The 17348-nt window shown below is 39.9% G+C and overlaps 1 protein-coding gene across 1 annotated transcript in view; it reads left to right on the top strand.

Annotated features, from left to right (window-relative positions):
- GALNT5 (polypeptide N-acetylgalactosaminyltransferase 5) overlaps positions 1 to 9528 on the top strand; it is a 56349-nt gene extending 46821 nt beyond the window's left edge. Inside the window, exon 10 of the mRNA XM_020801174.3 lies at positions 6046 to 9528. Coding sequence (XP_020656833.3) covers positions 6046 to 6186 — 141 coding nt within the window. The 3' untranslated portion in view covers positions 6187 to 9528. The remainder of the gene's footprint in view (positions 1 to 6045) is intronic.
- Positions 9529 to 17348: the final 7820 nt, after the last annotated feature.

The following is a 17348-nucleotide window of genomic DNA, read 5'->3' as shown; positions in this document are numbered from 1 at the left end:
GGTTTTGCATGGTCTTTTGCTTTGTTTGCATTTCTGATGGGTCTTGCACAATTTGCTTGCTTTCTACTTTGCTTTTTTTTTTGCATTTCTGAAGGGTATTGCACAGTTTGTTTGCTTTTGTTCCCCCCCTTCAGCCAGAACGGATGAATTGTGTTTCCAGTGGGTATTGCAGTGGGGGTTTTTTGTGGGTTTTTTGATGATTATTTCCTTCTGCTGGAATGAATTAATTGCATTTTAGTGCATTCCTATGGAAAGTGGTGCTTCGATTTGTGACCATTTCGAGTTACGACCATCTTCCGGAACAGATTAAGTTCGTAAATTGAGGCACCACTGTAATTATGAGATTCTGATGAAGACCAGTTTTTATGGAATTTCCCCATATGTCCAATTTAGTAGTCAAATAAGCAGGCTGTACCTCTCTGACTCTGGCAGAAATCTTGAGACAAAATCTGAAAATGGGCATTCACAATAAGAGAAATAGTAACATTTCCTCATCATGTGCTTTGTGTGACATTGCAAGTAAGCTTCTTTTTACTGAGTGGTGACATTGGTTATTCTAGGTGGTTATTCTAGTGGTTGTTTTCTTTATTGTCATATTCCTGCCTTAGAGCCTCCAAGATAGTATATAGCAGTTAGAAGCAAAATTATAAAATGAAAAATTCAATCCAAATAAGTTAAGTTGTAAGCAATAATAAAGAACAGATCCAATTCAAATGCACACAAGGCTCAGATGCAGATAAGAGTTCCCATCCAAGACAGGCAAGAAAAGCCCAAAGGGATTTGTGAGGGGCGGGGATATAATGACTTAAAAAAACAAAGAAAGTCAACCTGTTTTCCCTTGCTACAATAAAGGGGAAACAAGACCTACTTATTAAGTAAGTGCTTAACACTGTTATATAATAGGTTCTACAAACTGGGCTCATGAAATGACTGTGATTCAACGATGGAAAGTGTGGAGTACTGTATGTTCCTGGTTCGGACCCTGGTGATACAGCTAAAATTCTCCCACTGAAAGTCAAGGCTTAGGAGCAATAATACTGGATAATATGGATTTCTGCTTTGACTCAGTACACAGGAGTTCCTTACATCTTGGGCAGCGAGTCAGAATTTAGGAATGTAACTTTTTTTAAATGCAATCCTGAAGTTCCCTTAGTCAGCATGGCTACTGGAGAGACAGTGTGAAATAGTGGATAGACTCTATCCACTATTTCACTCTATCCGATAGAGTGTCAGACTAGGCCTCAGGAGACCTAAGGTTCAAATGCCGTTCAGCCATGAAAACTCTCTAAGGGGGCACAGCTGGTAAAATCACCCCTTAAATATCCCACATACCTCAGAAACCCTACAAGGGTCACCATAATTGACATTTACTACACAGCTAATACTGGGTTGGGCTGTGGCAATGGGGCTTCTTTTAAAGGCTGGTTGTTTCCGCTTGGTTTTTGTTGTTCTTTCTTTGAAGAGCTAAACCTTGCCTTGCCACGCATTGTGCATTCAGTTCCTCAGGGACCATTTATCTTTCTGGAAAGCTTTCCATACATCATAAAATAGTCATTTATAAAGCTGCAACAATCAAAGGTAGTTTCTCTAAACTCCCCAGGTCCAAAGTTCAATCTAATGAGTACATTTTAAAATATATATATAGAGAGAAGAATTGTTTCCAGTCTTCAGAACTATACATCCTAGTTTTCTTTTTTCTGTACACTGCGAAAGTGCCAAAAGTAAATTAAAACATTTTTCCTGTTCTGAAAGGATGTGGGTTTTTTTTTTCAGTGCCAGGTGCAAAAGCAGATAGGGAGGAATAATAGCAATTACAGTATCCGGTCGATAATCTTGTACAAAATCCAGATATTGCGGCTCCTTCTGATTGTTCCCTTTTTTCCCTACCACTCTTAGTACACAACCTCCTTAAAGAAATGAAAATACTTCTTTTTGTGGCTGTGAGTTTTTGTGAAAGCAGATGAAAAACAATTGGCCATTTAAGTTACCAGATAGCTTGTCAGGACCCATTGATGTTCTTTGAGCTACTACTGAACTTGGAGTCTTAAGACAAATTGGTGCTTTCTACAATAAAGAAAGTTGTATTTCCTTTATTATTATTATTATTATTATTATTATTATTATTATTATTATTATTATTATTATTATTATTATTATTATTATTATTATTATTATTATTATTATTATTATTATTATTATTATTATTGTACAAACCTATATTACCCAGTTCAGCTCAATTGGACACAGATGATTGCACCTGTATGAGACTGAGCTGGCGGCCAGCTGGGGCTATACAATTTTATCCACTGTGGTAAGAGATCAGATTAGTTTTTATGAAAGCTCTGAATGCTGGAGGAACAGAGTATTGTCCCTGTGGGAGAAATGCAGCCTGAAGTTATCGCTGTCATACAAAACCAAAAGTTGGATTTATTTTCTACAAACATAATGTCCGTCTTCTATGAGCCTATCTTGTATCCATGCTGTTTAAAATGAAGAAAAATCAACCACAAAGCAGTCTCTTTTTTTTCCTTTCCCTTTTTTAAAGGAGTGATTTGGAAATTTACTTGTTAATGGAATCTTGTTTGGTTTATTTTAATAAATCACTTAAGGCATAAAATTCAAACAACACCCCCCCCCCCCCGATCTTTTCCATTCACACAGCACAGGTGGATTTACCTCAGAAAGATCCTTGGTCCACTTAGCTGAGAATTGTGGCCACATCTGTGGCTTTTAGGCAGGATTCAGTTCTAGTTCTACCTGAAGATGCCAGGGGTGGAACCTGGGACCATAGGCTGAGCTGTGGCCTCTCCCCAGAGTTAACAAAAGAAAGGGCAAAAAATATGGCAGAAGAAACTCAAACACCTTGCCTTCACTTAGTCTCTGTGGCTTTGTTCTAACAGCATCTGCAGGGAACATGGCTACATATTCAGTAATATTTTCATTAGAAACTCAAATTAGTACAAAGTAATTAGGCTATTTAATTTTAAGTCTTGTACATGTTACATTATGGCCTAATGGTGAAGTAATTTATTACATTTGTAAGCCATTTTTCCTTCATGACCTTAAAAGTGGCATTTGGGGCTACAATCTTAAAACGTCCTAGTGTATACCTTCCTGGTGTGTTGTAGTGAGAAGATGGTGGCCTCCTGATCGTGTTGGACTCCAATCCACTACACCAGACATTCTCAACAGGGGCCACATGATTGCCTGGGGAGGCCTGGCACATTTGAAGAGTGGCATAGACCAGAAACAATTCTTGACACACTACTTTGTAAGATTTGTTATGCAACTTCTACAATCCTGATTCGGCTTATATTTCTTTGGCAAAAAAAAAAAAAAGGTTCAGAATGGTTGCGCTACACAGTGTACCTTTGCCCAGTTACCTGGGAATAAATCACTCAGAACTCAAGAGGATTCATTTTTTATAGACAAACATAGGACTACATTGTTTGGTGCACAGGAACCCTGAATGGCTTCCAGTGAGTTCCAGTGAGTTTGGCTTCCAGTGAGTTTCCTATCTGAGCAGGGAACGGAACCTGTATTTCATGGATCCATGACGAATGCAAAGGGGTTCCAAATAGATGTTATGTGGAGTGAGTACTCCCCGTGATTAACTCTGTGATAGTCAGGCCCTGCGACAGCGAGGGCTCCTCAGTGATCTATGCTTCAGGAATCAAACTCTCAAAGTAAGCCAGTGGCCAATCACAAACAAAGCACATTCAGTGCAAAAACTGCTATGACAAATGTATCTCTTTACCACTTGAAATATTTAAGGAACGTTCTAACAGGTCCACATCTCCAGTGAACTTCCATGACTGAGCAGGGATTTGAACCCAGGTCTTTCACTCTATCCACTACAACACATTGGGTATCCCACTAAAATGTACTTATTACTAAATAATAAATTACTCAGGAATGCCCCCTAAATGAGTTGTAAATATACCTTATATTTTTTTTATTTCTTTCAATACGGTGGAAGGAAAATTAAAAACTGAACATTTTGGAATCTGGGAGCAGTTGTCTCAAAAACAGAATTGTTTTGCTAAAGCAAATAAATTCAGAGAACACAGTGCTGGGAGCACTTTTGGAGTTTCTAGCAAACATCAGCTAATCAAAAACATTCTGTCATTCCAATGACAGTTATGGATTGAAAATGGCATATTAACACAGTCTCTCCAAGTGGACCATGTACTGTATCTGCCTATGTAGCAAGCAAGCAAAAAAGAGCATTTCAGTTGAAACTATGCAAGAAGAGGGTGGGTATTCCTTGATACTGTGTGTTCATTTTCTGAAAGTATTTGTCACTGATTACTAAGATTACCAGTTACAAGCTCTGTTAACAGTTTGGGTATGTGATCAATGCACAAAGGCTCTGAGTAAATAAAGACGTGGGTGTATTGTGTACCTTGGCCCCATCCCCTCAGCCTTCAGCCATCCTGCATTCAGGGTCTTAAGGGATATTTTGTATGCATTTATTTGCACATGAATAAATTGGGGAGTCTGTGATGCATGTAATTGGGGAGTTTGACCGCCTGGTGATTTCTTGTGATATATGCAAAGGAAGGTAAACAGAGCACCCTTCAGAACCCTCAGCCTAGTGCTGGGAAATTGGGGGCTGAGAGGCCAAATGGCACATGGGGAGCTGCAGCCTCACCCCCCCTTGCTCTTCTCAGCGCTCTCACACATTCAGAAAAATGCCTGAACACAGATCAGTGTGCACCAGGATAACATAACAAAGTGTTGCTCTGGGAAGATCTTCCTTGCTTTTCAGTAAATCAGAGACATGTAGAGTTGGAAGAGATGTAGGCGTCATCTAGTGCAATCCCCTGCCCATGCAAGAAGTCTGCCACTAAAGCGTAACATGGTAGGTGCCCCCATGTTGTTTAAATACCTCTGAGAAAGGTTCACACTGACCAGTGGGAAAGTCTATTGTCTTTGGTTCCAGCAAGGGCCTTTGCTTTGGGTGGATCAAAAAGAAAACACCAGGGTGGATTTGATGTAAATCAAATTGATGTCAATTTTTAAAAATTGGGTTTTTTTATGATTTAAATTTTAAAAATCAGGTGTTTTTTTTACTTAAATCGTGATTTAGAGATTTTTTTTTAAAAAAAGCATAGATTTTTATCCACCTTGATAAACACAAGACAGTCACTTTTTGGGGGGGGGGGGTACATAAATTCACCTCTTTTTGGAACATCCATAATATTAAATTGGGATTTTTTTGCACTTCGACTAAGTTCTAAGCATTGGGACTAAATTTTGAGTATTCACCATAACATGTATCTAAATGTATTATTACGTCCTATACCATTATGCTCTTAATTTTTTTTAAAAAAAGATTTGTTATTGTGACCAATGCTCCAAAATCTTAATGCAGTAGGTCACAAAGTGAGTCTTGTTTCTTCCCTTGGGATAATGGTAGTATTGTCAAAATGGAGTATAGCCAAATTAGAAAAAGATAGTTGCACCAAAATACAAAATACAGAATACAATCCTGCTTATCCACAACTCCTCACGATTTCATAATCCAATTTTGCACCCCAGTACTTGGACTTAATTAACAGATTACCTAGCCTGTTTTTCATCATGCTAAGTGTCCTTTTACTTCATCAGCTGAGAAATAATGCAGTAGGAATGCCAAGATCTCCTGCCGTAAGTTGCCCTATATTAGAAATGCCACATGAGGTTGTTTCCTGTGCATGATAATTAACATTCAGGCAGCCAGAGTTTCTGCAGCATTTCGTTTTTGAAGATTTAACAAGCCATGCAGCACAGAAGGTGTAACAAAGTTCTTGTCCGAGAACAGGTGGGCATTTTGGATACAGTCCAATATCCCTGTTCAGCTTCTAAATGAATTATACAATACAGTATGTATGCCTTTGCTTTTATATTTATTTTCAGATTTTAAAAATGAATGAATTGTACATATTGAACTGACGCAGGAAGGAAAGACATAATTTGGGGGAGGAAGAAAGTGTTTAGTGCCCATACATGACCATATACATGGAAGCATATTGCTAGCATCTTCTCTCTTTCTCTCTTTAGATGGATCACATTGTTTTAGAACACCTTCCACGGGCCACGTGTTTGGAAGTGGATCAGTCTCAGAAAGCCCTGAGGGCAAACATTTGTTCCTCCTCCAGTCTTTATCAGAAGTGGCAGTTTGGAAATTATTACGCTGACTGAAGAGAAACATGAACTAACAAGACACAAGAGCTGCTTTGTACTCCGACAAATTCAAGCATGACAGCTGTGGAACTTTGGAGAGTGGCAGGGACAAAAACTGAGAGCATACTTCCAAACCACAGTGGAAGCCCATCAATTTAAAAGCAGCAGATGGGAACATCAAAAGATGGAGCAAGAACAGAGCTGGTTTAGCGTGGCTTAATGCAAGCCAGGCGTGGTTCCTCAAGGGGTGCTTGCTTGGCTGGAATCTGGCCAGGGGAGGGAATTTACAGAGAAATTATTTGCAAAGTCCTTCTCTGCTAGATCTATGGTGGCTTACCTGCCAAAGAATAAATCAAAGAACAGAACCTCACCACTGTTATATTTATGCTCCTATTTGTAAGAAACTTTACGAAAGTTCACTAGCATTGTCCTTCTTTGCCTCTCTCTGCCCTCTCCTCACAATCAAAATACCTGTCACCTGGGACCCTTGTAAATGTACATTTCTCAGATGTCTATCACAAAGTCTGTCGCCTCGATACAGGAGTTGTCAAATTGGTTTGACTGTGGCGTCCAGGAGAACCCTCCAGCCTCTACCTTAGAATTGTGGCAAAAGACTGATGATATGCTAGAAAACCAAAGGGTGGCCAGTAATGTGCAAAGAAAGTAAGCAAGTCTCTTGCTGACATCTCAGAGGACAAGGGAGGTCAGCGGTGGCCAAGATATCCAGAAGGTAGGGTTCGAAAATACTGCCCTGCCTCTGGAATTAAAGTCATTCAGGTATCTGCCAGGCTTTTCTATATATGGGAAACAGAAGAAATTCCTGACAGAACTAGAAACTGGATCCAAATATTGGATCTTATGTTTCAATTAATTTCAGTGTTTTATCTTGGTGATCATTACTAGCAGTGGATTCCACCCATTGTTGATCAAGGTTCCTATTGCCATAATGGAAATCTTACATGTGAGTGGAAGAATTCCATAGCAGCTTATATTTGGTGGGACTTCCCTTTTAACAAGTCTGACTGGTGAAGAGCCAGTTGTCTGAAATCTCTACCTGGACAGAATCGAGCACTATCATGCCTGTGCTGCTGCCTAGAACCACAAGAATGCAAGAAAGAGTGCTTACACTTAGAATACTGCATTGCTACAAGTGTCTGGTCCCATCTGGTACATCGGCCATTGGGTTTCAGGGGATGAAATCCTGTTACAGTGGTGCCTCACGGGACAAAAAACCCACAAGACGATTGGTTTTTGCGATTGCTATGGTGCCTCGCAAGATGACCATGCTTCGCAAGACAGTTTTTTTCGAGACCAATGCCTCGCAAGACGAATAAATTTCATTCATCCATAGGGAACCTCACAAGACGATTTTTTCACAAGACAGCAATTCTCGCGGAACAAATTACATTCGTCTTGCGGGGCACCACTGTACTTGTTTATGCAGGTGGAAGGCAAATGGCATAACATTCACTCACTTCTAGCCAGCATATCAAGCAAAATCCAAAGAAACAAAATAAAACAAAGAAAAAACTGAAAGACTAACTATTGTATTTTAATGTGAGCTTTTGTGGACAAGTCCCCTTCATCAGACATATAGTAAAAATGAAATGCTAGATGGAGTTACTTCTAGCCAGAAACTAAAGAGTTGCTGCTGCAGTTCTTAAGGATGTACACACTTGCTGGCTTGGTGCATGCTTGAGAATCCCAGTGAGACTCAGTAATTGCTGGCTAGAGGCAAGTGAACATTATGCTGTTTGCCATCTATGTAAAGTACATAAAAAAGCAAAAGGATTTTGACCATTGATTCCAACTGCAATGGGGTTGGGATGCTTACTCATGTAAAACCAAATGAAACAGCTCCCTGGTATGGGTTTTATTTTAAAGAATGTGTGTCAGAGACTCCTCCCTACCTCTGATTTTAGACCGTGTGATGTCATTTTCCCAGGAACTCGTCTATATTTTGCATTTCAAAAGTAATAATAACTTGTGCTCCTTAAAGCACGTTTCTTAGGGCAAAAATAACTTTGAAAACCTCCAAAAGGAGATCTTTGAAATTTGTCTTGAATCTCTCCTTTCCTTGCCACAAAATAATTTAACTTCCTCTTGAGATCCCCAGATGTGATTTCCTTGTTTCCTTTCACATGAAAATGTGCATCTCTTTTTTCCAGAGTTAAAAAAGAGTAAAAAGAGATGCTAAAGGTCAGGGAAGCTTTCACTTCTCCACCTACAATCTGAACTGTCATGGTGGAGTGATAGTACGTAAAGCTGTTGGTTGCAAAGTGTGTACTGTAGGGATTAGTTATGGGCACAAATTTAAAAAATGAATCGCCAAATTCATTCAAAAATCACTAATTTGTTGATTCATGTTAATACAAATCAATGTCACCGATTAATAGATTAGAGCCACCCAAATCACAAGCTTCCCCTGACTGTCCTCTACAATCCCTCCATGTTTAGGGAAAATTGGGTTTCTGCAAGCCAGCTGCTAGGGTGGGGCCCACATTGTTGGGTGTATACCTCAGACACCTGAAGTCCAATCTTCACCAAAGTTGCAGGACTTGTAGAGGAGAGTCAGGGGAAGCTTCCCTGTGATTTTGGTGTCTCTAGGTGCTTAGGGAGTGTTTCATAGGATTTTAAAGGCAAAATGAATCAGTGAATCAAAAAAATTGTCATTTATCTGATTCATGCCCATCTCTAGGTGGGATTTATACATGGATTTTTAAAAATATACATATTAGATCCATGTAATCTGGGAGGAGTGAAGAGATGCCCTGGACCATAGCATCCATATGCTCAACCAGGGTATTTTGTAGCCCCATACCACCTTTCTCCGTCTGTACGCAGGTTGCCCACTCAGCAGAGAATGTTATGTATTAGGCAGTCGGCATGTGTTTGGAGTCTACATAAGTGCACATACCTTTTCTAATTTTCCACTGGATGTGTAAATGCCGGATGGGGACCAGTGTCCTCCACATACACATTCATAGATTCAACATGTAGAGTCAGTATTTTATTGCTAGGCTCTACTAAAGTAGACCTGTTGAATCAACAGCTGAATGATGTCCACACTTATGTAAATTCTGTTGAATCAAACAATCTGATGTTCTTCAGACTAACAATAGAATGCTGACCGTAGAAGAAACCAAGTAAAGTCGTCTTCATTGATTTAGAGTGGCAGCCACTGTTCTTTTCTTCTTTTCCTTTTCCTTTTCTTTTTTTGGGGAGTGGGGATGTTGCAGAAGTAGGGAGGCCTTTATTAGGGGTTGTGTGGGGTTCTGAGTTTTAATTTTTAAACTGCCCAGAGTAGTGTTTCCACTATATAAATCAAATAAATAAATAAATAAATACATTTAGTTGTCATTCTCAGACTTTTCCTTTCAAAGCAGCTGACAGCACACTGAGCAACTGCAGAGTTGATTTGTTGAAGGACCACGTCTGCTTTTGTAGCCATAGGGTTAAATTTGTTATCAGCCCTACTTACAGCAGTCCCATTAAAATCATGGGACTTAACGTTACTTGTGACTAACAGGTCCCATTCATTTTTGTGGGACTACTCTAAATAGGCTTAACATAGGATTTTGGCCTATCATCTTCACTATACACAAATATAGCAGGATGACACAGAGGCAAACCAATTGAGGATTATCATCTTAGAGCAGTGAAGTGAATGTGTCTCTCAAAATGCTAGTTTAGATGACAGCCAAGCTTCCATTATCTTTAATGTTTACAGCCTATTCCGAGTCTGTTTTATGTCCAGGAGGGCCTCTGTATAACGTTGCCATTATATAATGTATCAACACTGATAATGTGTGACTTTCCAAACCTGCCAAAATATTGATTTGCCTCAGTCAGTTTTATTTCTGTATTTCCAATTCTCGTCCTCTCCACCTTTGCCATCCTTCTACAGAGCTTCCCTGCAGTCACCATCGGAATAATTACACACAGTTTGTCTGAAAACTCCAGTTTTATCAAGAGCATGAATTTCATTACATCCTGTGTTCTGATGTGTCATCATTTGTCATTTGGTAGGCACAGTGCAGCCCATACATCACGGTCACGTTGCATTCACCATCATACCAGTTGCACTTTCCTGCATTTGTGCAAAGGTGCACACTTCACTTTTGGCTCTGCTTGTTCTTTCAGAAGCATCTTGTGGACTCTGGCGTAACAAATATTTGCAGCGTTGGGAAGCAGGGATTATCCCAATGAAACTATTTGTGCAGAAATGAAAGGCATTTGGCTAAGTATTTTGAAAAGTTCCTAAGTACATTTTGAACAAGTCGTCTTGTGAAAGCTGAGACCTCTCTCATTCCTGGTACTCCCAAGCAGATAAGCTAAATACAATTTCCAGTCTCAGGTGCTTTGACAAATGGGAGTGAGCCCATCATTTAAACTGAAGTTGTTTCCTTGGCTTTGGAAACATTACACACGGTATACATTGCCATGTGCTGGCTAGATATCATAGTGAATTACGTATCTGGCCGTGGAGCCAGTGATTTGGAGTTCAATTCCCCAGACTGTGCATCCTAGAAGAGCCAGTCTGTATAGTCTTGGGCAAGCTGCATAGTTCCAGGATGCCTCTAGAAGAGAATGATAAACCACTTCTGGTACTCTGTGCCATGATACTGGCCACCACAGAAAGGATCCATTAACCACTCAGATGCATTATCTTTGTTGGTCCTGATGTGGGTACTTGCCAGGAAGGCTCAGTGCACTAGTGATTGGGAAACGCTTCCTGTGTGACCCCTTTCCCAACACTACTGAGTCTGCCTGCTCCTTTAGTGCTCTAGGGAGAGACAAAAACTTCCAGCCTTCTGCTTGTAGCTGCAAACCAACCCTGCAAAGCAGGAATACCAAAAACCCACAAAGTACTCCTAACTTCCAAGTGCAAGGCATCTTCTTCAGTACCACCAACCACTTGGTCTGTCTGAGTGATTACACAGCTGTAAAACTATATTATTTTTATTGAAGGTAATTCAAAAATGCATACATGTCCAAAAGTAGATTTAAAGCTTCCAAAAGAATCAAAATGACGTGAAGCAGTTCCATCATAAAAAGAAAAACAAAACTTATTCAGAGATTAGGCCATTAAAACTGAAACCCACAAAAAATACTAAAGCTATCTACCACCATTACATTATGTTGTAGCATAATTCCAGTACATGTGTAGAGTTCAGCAGAGTGGCAGGCATAGATTATATTCTCCTGAGAGATTAAGCTAAACTAGCACAGTTTTGCAGGAGCTAGTTTGGCATACGCTTGAATGCTCCATTCTTCTGCTCCTACTTATATCATCTCCTCTCTGTATGTTTCAACTCTTTGCATCAATCAGGTTGTGCTCCTAACTGAACCTTTTTGTAGGTAACTTCTGCAAAAGTAACTATTCAGACAAGGCAAATGCCACTAATTAAGGTACTATGAGACACTAAGAAAAGATGCTTCGCACAGCATTCTCTTAGCCTTGACATTTTATGATAAGACTCTTCACAGCCGTGGCCAATTCCTCTAAATGGGAGATGCTTCACCTCCTCCCATCCAGGCCAATTCAGTTACCAGGCACTACTCTCACAGACTACAGGGAATGAATTAACCCTCTTTTTGCCAATTCCATGAGACTCTCTACCTAGAAAGCCCTGAAAAGCAAGTGAGAATTCTTGACAGCGCACAACTAATACATGAGCACATATTTTGCAATCATGGGCAGTGTACATAAAGATAATTTAATTCTTTAAAAAATTTCCAGTTTGTGAATGCCGGGTATTGGGCTTCTATATTCATAATTCAAAATACTAGGAAATGTCCCAATACTGCATGATATTGTGTCTGTGCTGACAGCAGGAAAAATGATGGCAGGCTTTACATAGCAAAGCCTGAATGTTTACAACAGGGGTTCCCAACCCCCAGTCTGTGGCTTACTGCTGGTTCGTGGCCTTTGCACAACTGGGCCACAAAGACAGATCTCCCACCCCCGGCATGCACCCCCCCCATGCATGCACAGCCCACCCACCTGCATGCACATGTGTGTCCTGCTCACTCGTAAGCACACCATGATCACCTGTGCATGTGCCCCATTCACCCACGAGCGCACCACCCCCACCCATGAGGGGGTGCCTTGGCCCCTCTGCACATGGACCCTGCCTCACCAACCAGTCCGTGGTTTGGAAAAGGTTGGGGACCACTGGTTTACACCACCAACGGCAGCAGTCAAGATGGTTTACAGGATACCCTCTTGTGGTCACTACCATTCACACTTCTCAAAAAGCAGCCCTGATTTAGTCATGCTTAGAGCAAAATCATCAAAATCAGCAGGACTTAAGCTAATCATATTTAAATTTAATTTTATTGATTAAAATCGACCTGCATGATTGGATCCAACCCATAATAAACAGCTCAGCAATTAACCTACATGTATATATCACTAAAATGGATTGGAGAGCCTTAGGCAACAGACCCAAATATATCCTTTTAGCAATGAGTCATATTTTGAGTTTTGAGGATTCATGTCTGAATAGACAGTTTTAGGGCTGCACTCTGTTAATCCTGATCTTTTAAAATGAGCTTGTACTGAGTTCCAGATGTGAGCACATCTCTTATATATGATCACAATCTCATAAATGCCACAGACGTCTGTTACCTCAAGCTGGCCAATTTATTGCCAACCAAAAATTTGGAGGCATACATGAGATTTCAGGGGAAGGCAGAAAGAAGAGTCTCCTTGCTTCCTTTCTTGGCATGCTGTTTCTGGCTTCTTCTCATGGGGGTTTCTTCCTAAGTGATCCAGACATCTCATCCCTTATAGTGTGGCTATACATGTCATCGTGTAGTCAATGAGATGTGGTGATTTACATGATGATTTCATGAAGCCCAATCAGACCAGGAGCCAGTAGCTTTGCCAGTGCTCTGGAAGCCTTCATGAGATGCCATGTCGCCAACCCAGTTTAGCTATGCGACAACATCACACAGCCAAATCAGGGAGCAACAGAGTTGTTTCCAGCCCTTATTCTAAATGAGCAAGTGTTCTCACTCTGTTTTAGGTCACTCCCAGACAGACAGCTGGAACAGGGCACATTGCATGAGAAATTGTTTTGACTATCATGTTCCTGCAGCCATGATCTGCCCTTTAATTAATCCTTTTTTGCTTTGTATCTCTTTATTACAGTTATCAGCCCTCTTGAGTCTTGCAAGGCAAATCTCTAAGTTAAAAGTTGCCAGCCACAGACTACACACTTACATAGCCATATCCATTGATAACAATGCTAATGCTGAAATAGTTTGTGCTTAAACACAATGGAAAAGACAATCTTGAATGACTAGATATTACAACAGAAAGATATTGAAGTCTGACAAAGAGTCAACCTCACCTGTTCACCTTTTAAACTGCAGCCTTGGAATTAAGGAGAAAAACCTCACCTTAGTTATAATAGAAGCATTTCTGCAAGGATCTCATGAAAAGTAGTAGTTATCCTAAAGCTATTGGGATGAGTGGGATATTCTCATTATAAATATTTGAGATGGAGTATAAGCATCAATAATTTTGTGCTGGCTTAGGAAACCAAGCAGGAAGATCTGATGCTCCAAAGCTAGTTAGTCAATCTACTGATTTCTGAATTGTTCCATTTTTTTGGCAAGCAAAAATTTAAAAATACCCACTACAATGTCAACTATATTCAGCTATGTACAGATATATTCTTGCAAATCCTCATCAGCTGATCATAAGGGGACTTTCATTAGCCTAGTTCAGATCAAAGGAAATGCTTGCCATGTGTGTTTGCCATTCTCTATGGGGGACAGAGCATGGAGGAATGAATGGCAATAACATATTGAAGCCATCTACAACTGAGGAGTGTCAGGATGAGTATCATCCCACCGCATCTCAGTGATGTATGGTTCCAACATATCCTTCATTCTTCATAGCATCAGTCGCCTGAACTTGTGGGAGGGGCTCCTGTAGCTCTAACAGACAGGCATATATTCACCAGGTTCAGCTGTTCTGTACATGTGAATGGTAGAAGCTCTGCTTGCTGAACTTCTGCAATATCGAGATAAAAAAAGTAACTGTTTACCTGGCCGCTTGGGAGAGCAAAACAAATAATAAAATGAGGCCATTACTAATCAGGAACATGTCATGAGCTATAATTTTAATTTCCTCTCACATATTTAAACTCCAAAGGACTTTCTAATATGTACAGTTTGCCAGCATTTTTTCTATTTATTATTAATTGGAACTACACACAGTAGGAGGCACATTCTCCGGATGAAATAGGTTTGAATGTGAAATCTATGCAGGTCCAGAATTTGTCTGCAGGACAAACAATAATTACTACTACTGTATACTGTACCTTGTGAAGAGATATCCTCTGAGCTTGTGCAAAACCAGAGGGCAGATAAACAACTTGCACTGGTACAATGAGGTTAGTGTTCATGTTGTACAATACAGAACTGTCTTTTTCTATTTAGACTAATAAAGAATTGCTTTGTATGACAGACAAAAAAATCCAAAACAATATTTGACCTTGCCAAAACTGTGAAACTTACTATAAAAGAACCTTTTAGTTGTATAGTAACATAGGCCTCTTTTGACTGACTGACATTGGCCTCAAAAAACCAGCTTTGAATTCCAACTTCACACTCTTTCTTTCACTCCATTTCCCCACACACACACTTTTATTTTGTGTGAAGTTTTCCATGCATAGACAATTTTTTTCTACACACAATGTTTGTGGCAATGCCGGTGGACTAAATCCAACATGACACATCTTACACAACAGGCCACCATCTGAAAATATACACCCAATAAAATATTCCTTTTGAGTAGTGTGTTTAGTTTATATTTGCAGATAAAAAAAGTGTTGCTGAGAGTTACCACAATTTCATCAGGTGATTCATAGCATTAGGGACTGCAGTAATACTTTGAACTGAAAATACAAAACAATGACCAGCATTTAAGAACATAAATTTATCTGAGCTGTTCAGTTCCTACAATGATATATAAAATATCTATATCTCTGGCCCTGCTTGGTATTCTCCACCATGTCTTCTGCCCTGCAACAACTAGTGGTATATGAAATTATACCAATGGAATGTTTTCATTCTTACTATCAGTTCATCTCACTGAACGGACATTTGCCATGGTCTCAACTGATTACCACCATGTCAACATGGGTGTATGAATCATGGAAGAGACTCTCACTAAACACTTTTCAGAAGATGAACATGGAAGCTAGAGCTTGGAACATGGCTTTTTTTTTAAAGAACTTCTTTGTGTCACTCATTGGAAAGGCCTCAAAGGCAACTTACCACCATTCATATTATAGTAGAACATTAGTTTTTGAAACAATTATCTTACTCATTTCAGAGACTCAAATGCTAACTCATTACCATAAGTGTTTCAAAAAATTATAACTTACTGCTTTTCTTGTAACTTTTGGAAGTAACAGCAACCCCGCCTCTAATACCTAATTAGGGATTTAAAGGAATTGATTAGGTATTGGGGTGGGGTTGAGAGTAACCCCATGAAAAGGGAAGCACATAAGCCTCAGTCCTTCCTCATGCTTTCCATCATTCTGCTCACGTAGATATCTGAAGAGGTGAACTTCGAACAGAACAAGGTTCTCCACACCATTTGAGAACTTTAAAAAGGACATCCTCATTAATGCAGCTGATTCAGTAAATAGTATTATCTGGTTGGTTTATGCAGTTTTCCAAATTTTTTTACTTGCGAGAAAAATCTTCCACGGGATTTCAGAAGTACTGTATTTGGGTTACATGTCTTAACTAAAAAACAGCAACTGGCGCAGGGGAAAAAAACTGTTCTCACAGACTGAGTTTAAACACATCCAACTCCATTAAAAGAAGAGCTTCTGTTAAAATATGTCTGTGCACCAATGAAATGGACTCTAGGTTAGAAATGGATGCCCTTTCCACTGCAATTCTCTCTTTCCCATTCATCCCCAAAACCTATATTGGGACAAGCATGAAAGGCAGGGAAGAGGAAAGGAAGGAGAAATCCTGTTACAGAAGTCAGACATCTGTTGTCCTCCTCTTGATTCAAGTGCCAAATGTTTAACATTGAGTAATGCACTGATCTGTGTTTCCGCAGTCTTCCTAGTGTACCAGCTATAGATGACAATTGAGGTACCAAGATTTTAAGACCAGACATACAAACATTACACATAATGTCAATGACCAGACTGTAGATCAGTGAGTATTAGCGTGTCATGCTGATGGTATCGGATGCTGACTTAAATGTGTTGAAAGAGTGTTTGGCTTAATCAAGGCACAAGGCAGTTGATTTATGAGACTACGGTAGTTAGAATTATTTCCACAATGAATCTACATGGATTATAAAACTTTAAAAGGAAAAACAAATAGCATATATGAGGGTAGTTTTATTCAAGGCATATTAATTTGGCTGCTAACAATATCCATCCTGTGTAAGGAAGAAGGCCAGGTTACAAGAGGCCAGGACTGCTGCGCATTTCAATAGCTGCAAAGGAGGACATTTCTAAGCCATTGTCATTTGCATGACGCCACAGTAAAAGGTGCAAAAACTGTGTCTTCTTTTTCACCTAGTTACTTCAGCCTATCAACATTTTCTATTTAATAAAAAGAGGTGCAGCACAGTCCCAAACATCTCTATTCAAAAGATGGTACAGTTGAATCAGTCTGGCCCTACTGTCAGGCAGAGTACAGCAGTCACCTCTGGCAAGAGATGCAGGATGACTTCAAGGGTCCAGCAGGAACATTTCCTTACGTGTTCCTCACTTTCCCACAGAAGTCGAGTTCTGGGCTCTAGACAACATGTCCTGCATGCTCTAAGCCAGCCTGCTGCTTTCAGGCAAGGTGAAGAGTGGTGTCTCATCAGCAGAGTGTTAGTGAGGTTCACTCTGTCAGTCTAGTTGGCTTCTGCAGGTGGACTGGAGAGACACAAACTTGTCCTTCAGGCACCAAAACGTTTTGGGCCAGCCCTGAGGAATCTGACAGAATTCACATTCTTGCAAGTATGCATCCAATACCAAACATATTTTCTCTGATATATGATCCACGATGCTGAATAAAACATGCCCCCCTTGCACGTCCACACAGGATTACAGCTAATTAACCCCCACATAGACATCAGTAAGACAGCCACTTTAATGCTCAGTGTGTTACTAGATTGTTTCAGTAATGTAATGTAAGAC

This window comes from Pogona vitticeps, chromosome 1, assembly GCF_051106095.1.
Source record: "Pogona vitticeps strain Pit_001003342236 chromosome 1, PviZW2.1, whole genome shotgun sequence".
NCBI classification, from domain to species: Eukaryota; Metazoa; Chordata; class Lepidosauria; order Squamata; family Agamidae; genus Pogona; species Pogona vitticeps.
The sequence above is the reverse complement of the archived record's forward strand: the minus strand, read 5'-3'. Positions and strand labels throughout refer to the sequence as shown.